The sequence below is a fragment of the Elephas maximus genome, chromosome 21, assembly GCF_024166365.1.
Source record: "Elephas maximus indicus isolate mEleMax1 chromosome 21, mEleMax1 primary haplotype, whole genome shotgun sequence".
In the NCBI taxonomy this organism is placed as follows: Eukaryota; Metazoa; Chordata; class Mammalia; order Proboscidea; family Elephantidae; genus Elephas; species Elephas maximus.
Genome location: NC_064839.1, coordinates 59,763,831 through 59,770,838, shown reverse-complemented (window position 1 = coordinate 59,770,838; position 7,008 = coordinate 59,763,831). Strand labels below are relative to the sequence as shown.

The following is a 7,008-nucleotide window of genomic DNA, read 5'->3' as shown; positions in this document are numbered from 1 at the left end:
AGTGTTCTGTCATTAGCATAAATGCTTGAAATATTTATTGAATCTTAGGTATTCCTTTAATTTACAGAAGAGAGAACTGAGGTTCAGAGACAATAATTCACTTTTCCAGGGACATGTAGCTTGTTGGTGTCTAAGCTAAGATACACAGTAGGTCTATCCATTACAAAACCCAAGGAGATTCCATAGCTCCTGTATTTAACTTGATTCTACCTTTTCAGTGTACCTATTCAGCCTGTCATTGTCCCAGTGCTGACTACATCTAGAATCAATCCTACCAGAAAAAGCAAAGGAAATTCCCTTCATGGTTATAAGGACTAACTGCTCTGGATTCTGACCATAAGACTGAACCAAGACCTTGTGCTGTGTTGCGTGTTCTGACCTAGATCGAGGAAGACACATCTCCTCTGCACAAAAAGGGAACTTCAGTCTCTGGTGGTTGGTCCAGCAGCACCACCCACACTGTGAGCATACAAGAGCCTCTTCCCACCCACATAGCAAAGACCAAGACAGGGAATTGGCAGGAGAGCATGCCACAGGTCACAAGTAAAGGGAAACTCACGGAACATGGGCAGTGACAGGAGCCTTGGAGAGGTGAGAATTGTGGAGGGAGGAAGGGAGGCAGACAACAGGGATATCAGGCAGGGGTGTCTCACCAAGGTCCATTAATGTGGTGAAGAGAGGCCTAACTGGGTCAGAGTGGTCTGGGAGGCTTTCCGAAGGAAGTGAAGTGTTTATTAGATCCATTTTGAAGAGATCTTCTGGCTGGCAGAGTGGACAATTTAGGTGGCATCAGAAGAGATTGCAGTCTAGGGGCACAGTAGTGTCAGTTGTGGACATGACCTACATCTCAGGGCTTCTGTTGCTCACCTGGGCTAGGTGTCAGGGAGACATGGGAAAGTGAAAAATGGTCTCGTGAGTAACTATTTTTTTCTTTATATTTTTTGTTGCAGAAAGGTCAATTGACCACAGAGTGAATTGTGTTGACTTTTCTCCTATGCTGTTTTTATTTTCCAATCCTTCTTGGATTCCTGGCTTTTTTTCCATTGAAGAAGAGTACGTAGATGCACATCACCTGCAGGCCACTGAGTATAGGTGTGAAAAGTGCCAAATAGAGCTGTGATCGAGGAGTATAACTCTTTCACAACTGCATCTAGAGCTGAAGGAAAGAAAGGAGAAACAGGCGTGAGTGGTTAAAGCTTTCTGGGGACCCTGAGAAACCACAGCTGCTTCCAGGAAAGACAGAAAACACTGAGTCATCAGAGTCTCACTTTTCCTAGCTCCCGGAAAACCAGGCCTTGTTGCCGAGAGTTTCCTCAGACTGAAATCCTTACTGCACAATGGCCTTTGCATCCTTTCTGGCTGACCTCCACACAGAGACCAGCTGCCCCATCTGTCTGGATTACCTGAGAGACCCCACGACCATTGACTGTGGCCACAACTTCTGTCACTCCTGCATTCAACAGCGCTGGAAAGATCTACAGGACATCTTCCCCTGTCCAGTCTGCCTCCAACAGTGTCGCAGTGGGAACCTCAGGAGGAACACTCAATTATGTCACATGACTGATATTGTTAAGCAACTTTCTACCACAAGGAGCAAGAAGAAACGGCAGGAAGAAAAACCCCTGTGTGAGAAGCACAACCAGGAGGCTTCCTTGTTCTGTGAGAAGGACCTGGAGCTACTGTGTCCCCAGTGCAGGATCTCCTCCAGCCACCAGGATCACCACCTGATACCCATTGATCAAGCTGCAACTTGTCACAGGAAGAAGCTCAAAAGCTACATTGAGCCCCTGAGGAAGAAGGTTCATGATGCTGAAAATGGGTTACGAATGGCAGTCTCAAAACTAGTGGAATTGAAGGACAAGGTAGAAAATCAGAAGAGTGAATTACACTCAGAATTTGAACAATTTATTCATTTCTTGGGGCAGCAGCAGGAAGCAATTTATATTAGGCTAATAAATGAAAAGAGGGGTGTTAACAGAAAACTAATTGAAAACAAAATCCAAATTTCAGACCACACTTCCACACTAAAAAATCTGTTAAGTGAAATAACAGAGAAGTGTGTGCAGGCAGACCTGGATTTACTGACAGGTATTGGAAGCATCCACAACAGGTATGAACTCCTAAAACCCCCAGCAGTGTTTTCATATGAGTTAAAGAGGGAGCATTGCAGTTTCCCTCCACAATATTTTGGTCTGCAAAATATGATCAGCATATTTCAAGTAAATTTGATAGTAGATCCTGAAACTGCCCACTCCAATCTTATTGTCTCAGAAGATAGAAAAACTGTGATGTATAGAATGATGAAGTCAAACTGTCCTCAGAGTCCCTGGGAATTTAATGTTTACCCATCTGTCTTGAGTTCTGAGGGATTTGATAGTGGCAGACATTTTTGGCAGGTAGAAGTAAGAGGGACAGGTGATTGGTCCTTAGGTGTGTGTAAAGAATCATTCCCTAGAAATGCGATTACATCACCTTCCCCAAATAATGGATGCTGGCAAATTGGGCCCTGGACTAGTAAATTTGCTGCATGGGAGTCAGTAAACCTCACACGGATTGGTGTTTTTCTGGACTATGAGTTGGGAGAGGTTTCATTCTACAATTTGAATAATAGATCACATTTGTATACTTCCACTGTAAGATCTACAGAAAAACTTATACCCTACTTCTCTATGGGACCGTCTTCAAATTCTGTTACAATAAGTATTGTCAGAAATGAATGATGAACCTCCTGAGGTATCATTTTGTATGTTGTTATATTTTTTCCTATGACCTTGGAGAGCATTTATAATAAAGAGTCTGATTCCAGTTTTGTTGTTTGACTGCTGATGTATTTTTTTAATAGACTTTATTTTTTAGAGCGGTATTAAGTTTTAGAAAAATTATGCAGGCGTTACAGAGAAATCCCATATACCCCCTCTTCCATCCGCATGTTGTCTCTATTATGATTAACATCTTGCATTCATGTGACACATTGGTTTCAGCTGATGAACAAATACTTGCTCATCATTATTAACTAAAGACTATAGTTTACATTAGTGGTGACCTTTAGTTTGAACAGTCTTATGGGTTTTGAGAAATGCATAATGTCATGTATTTACCATTACAGCAAATGACAGAATAGTTTCACTACCCTAAAAATGCCTTGTGCTCTCCCTGATTCTTCCCTCTCCCTCTCTCTGAACTCCTGGCTACCATTGATTGTTTAACTGTCTCTTCCAGAATGTCATATATTTGGAATGATGCAGTAAGTAGCTTTACCAGGCTATCTTCTTGAACTTAGTCACATGCTTTTAAGTTTTCTCCTGATCTTTCAAGTAGCTTGATAGTTCATTCCTTCTATTGCTGATCAACACTCCACTGTATGCAACTTTGAAATAAAAAAACGCAACACCATTTACATTAGCACTAATAATTTAAATACTTAAGTATAATTCTCACAAAATGTGTATAAGATTTATGAGGAGAAACACAAAACTTTAAGGAATGAAAACCAAAGGAGACCCCAATAAATGGAGATGGTTGGGAAAATGGTCTGCACCTCGTAATTTGGGCTGTCTAATCAGAGGTCTTGGGTCCAGAACATTTGCTGATAACAGATGTTGGGAAGTGAGTATGCCTCTATTTCCCAGTTTCTTCTCCTTATTCTGGAAATGGCCTTCCCTCTTCTGGGCATAGAGTACCTTTTTGTGTTCTGCTCATGTGCAGGCAGTATATGGTAACAGGTCCACCCCAATTCTGTATCTGCTCCCAGCAGGGAGGGAATGGAGTTTACCTGTATGACAAGAGGATTGTGCAAATCAGACCTGTTGTCTTAGTTATCTAATGTTGCAATAACAGAAATACCACAAGGTTTTAAAAACAGAAATTTATTTTCTCAGAGTTTAGGAGGCTGAAAGTCCAAATTCAAGATGTCACCTCTAGGGGAAAGCTTTCTCTGTGTGTAGCCTGTGGGGGGAAAGTCCTTTTTGCTTCAGCTTCTGTTTTCTGGTTCCTTGGAGATCTCTGTGTGGCTTGGTATCTATCCTCCCCCAATCCTGCTTGCTTAATCAGCTTCTTTTATACCCTGTTAGAGATTGACTTGAGATACATCCTACACCAGTCCTGTCTCCATAACATAATAAAGACAACCCAATTCCAATTTGGATTATAACCACAGGCATGGAGGTTTGGATTTACAACCCATATTTTCATGGGGTGCAATTCAATTTGTAACACCTGCTCTGTGTCAGCCTCGGGAAGTGACTTGCTGACCATAGGGGACCAGTGCCTGTTAGGGAAGCTGACCTTGCTCTATTTCTTCTTTGGGTGAATAAAGTAAGTTCTATGCACTGCCTGAGTGTGATTTTTGGGTTTTGTTGATGACCTCAAACCCTGGCCTGATATAGAAGTATTCCATGTTCATGGACAGGAAGACAATATGATGAGAAGGTCAATTCCTCCCCACTTATTCTATAAATTCAATGCAAACCTGATCAAAGTTTGGAAAAATTATTTTGTGAATATTGACAAACTGATACTAAAATTTATATGTAAAGATAAAAGTAGAATAGCCAACTTAATCCTGAAGAAGAACGAAATTCGAGAACTGACTTGTGACTTCAAAACTTACTATAAAGCTATAGTTATCAAGGCAGTGTGGTATTGTCAAAGGAGTTGATCAGTGGATGGAGAAGAGAGAGCACAAAGATAGATTCACAGAAACGTAGCCAACTGTCTTTGACAAAGGAACAAAAACAATGAAGAAAGACAGTCTTTAAATAAATGGTACAAGAACAACTAGCATCCACAGGCAAAAAAAAAAAAAGAATCTAGACAAAGAGCTTACACTTACACATAAATTAACTCAAAGTGGATCATAGATTTTAATTTGAAATGCAAACACTTAAATTTCTATAGATTACATAAGAATAAATCAAGGTGTCCTAGGGTTTGGTGATGACTTCTTACATGCGATACCAAAACCACCATTCAAAGACAGTTTTGTCCCTCTTTTTATAATAACGTATACTATTGTAATTATCATTCCCCACTTCTTATGAGGAAGTCTTGGGAACCTACTACAAATTATTTGCAATTCTAAAATTAAAAAAAAAAGTTACAACTGAAAAGATTTTCACTACTGATTCTTCAAAATCATATACTGCCAATATAACATGCCTCATTTGTCCTTACATTGAAGAAGCAAAGAATGCTTAACCAAAATAAGCAAAATAGACCTATAAAGAGGATTTGAAAAAACATCTCCAGATATGTTTAAGTGAAATGAACAAAGTGCAAACACTGCAGATAAAATGCTTATCTTGAACAAATGAACACAGAAATAAAACGAGTTTCTATGTATATTTCTATGTACATAGGTTGTTTCTGGAAGGATACAGAAGAAACTTAAGAATGGTTATGCTGGAGAGGAACAAGAGCTGTGGTCTGGGAAAAGAGCATCATTGTACTCTACTGTCACCAGTGAGTTTTTGACAACTTGATCTATGTCATTTTAATTTAAAAAAATTTCATAGTGAATGAGTCTATTTAATGATTACTGGAAAAATACTAGAATCCAGGTTTTATTCTGCATCTTATCTTCTGAATGGACAGCCATCTAGTTGGGGGGGGGGGGTGGAATCCACATATCATATAGTTTACCTCCCTTCCTATTTACTGAATTGTTCATTTTTCTGACGGTGGAGACTTTAGATGGCATCTTTTGCATTCCAGATTCTAATTCAGTGCTTCATATCTATTGAGATCTCATACAATGCCAGCCAAAGGAATAACTGAATAGATTTGTCACTCAAATTTATGTGATCAGGGATGAGACCTGAGTAAGAACTGCAGATCTGACAGTTTTCAGCTTCTGTATTAATGGGGTTACCTAAGAGCAATGGGTATAATAACACCTATCCTCAGCCTTAGATTATTCTATCAAGTCTAATTCTGCTACCACTGTTGGTGCTCCCTTTATTATCAATACAGTTTTATGAAGAGTGTAATTGTGTGGTGGAGCCTGTTCTGCCTGGAAGCCTTGGAATGAAGAACCACTGGTGTGGACTGAGTGGACAGCTTAGTGTTGTCACCTGGTCACGGGAAGAGACCAGAGAATCACCCACACGTGATGGGGTGGCAGGACGGTTATCTGTTAAGATGACTGAGAAGTGCAGCTGAAACCTGTCAAGATTAATTTTATGAGGTATCAAGAGAACTAAAATTTGGACATAAACTATTTCAATGGACTTGGACCCCCGATCACTGAAGTAATCTTGAAAACAATATTAGTAACATGGTTCCCTTCGAGAGGATCAGAGAGTGACATTGGTTTTCTAAGTCTCTGGGTCCAAAAGATACATTTAATGTGGAACCAGTGCTGTTTAAAAAAGAACGTGATGGTTATTAATCAGGCTTCTGTACTTCATTATAGAGACTGTGCATCTAGTTTCTGCACCGCGTTACAGACTAAGGAAATGGCAGCACCCACAGTAATAATACCGAACATGTACTTTGTTTTTATTAAGTAACAGGCCTTGTTTTATCAAATCAGTCTTCACCGCATTAGTATCTTAACAATCTGCTTTAGTTCCCCAGGGCTATCCTAACAACAATATCACAATGTTGGTGGATGTAAAGAACAGAAATTTATTGCCTCATGAATATGGAGGTTAGAAGTCCAAATTCAGGGTGTCAGCAGGTCTATGTGCTCCCTCTGTTGGCTCTAAAATTTTTTTTCTGTTAGTATTATCACTGCTATAATTAACAAAAAGTGGAAAATCTCAACACCACGGTTTTGACATAATTAGGATTCATACTCTCCAGTGTATACTTTCAAAAAAAATTGTATATGTATTTTTCAACCCGGCAAACTTTGTGCTGAATAGACCCTGTTATGGATTGAATCATGTCCCCCTAAAATGTGTGACAACTTGGCTAGGCCATGATTCCCACTATTATATAATTGTCGACCATTTTATGATCTGAAATAATTATGCCACGTACTCTAAATTCCAACTTCTGTGATGT

The 7,008-nt window shown here is 39.7% G+C and overlaps 1 protein-coding gene across 1 annotated transcript; it reads left to right on the top strand.

Moving 5' to 3' along the window:
- Positions 1–1,337: 1,337 nt before the first annotated feature.
- On the top strand, positions 1,338–6,159 carry LOC126064625 (putative tripartite motif-containing protein 61). Its single transcript, XM_049863809.1, has 2 exons — positions 1,338–1,862; positions 5,971–6,159. The coding sequence occupies exons 1-2, from the start codon at positions 1,338–1,340 to the stop codon at positions 6,157–6,159; spliced, it is 714 nt and encodes a 237-aa protein (XP_049719766.1).
- The last annotated feature ends 849 nt before the right edge of the window (positions 6,160–7,008 follow it).

Bases quoted from the DNA above. Each gene is read 5' to 3' on its own strand.
- LOC126064625 (XM_049863809.1), top strand. From the start codon at position 1,338: ATGGCCTTTGCATCCTTTCTGGCTGACCTCCACACAGAGACCAGCTGC. The intron at 1,863-5,970 runs GTAGAAAATCAG...TTATCAATACAG, and splicing joins TAGTGGAATTGAAGGACAAG to TTTTATGAAGAGTGTAATTG.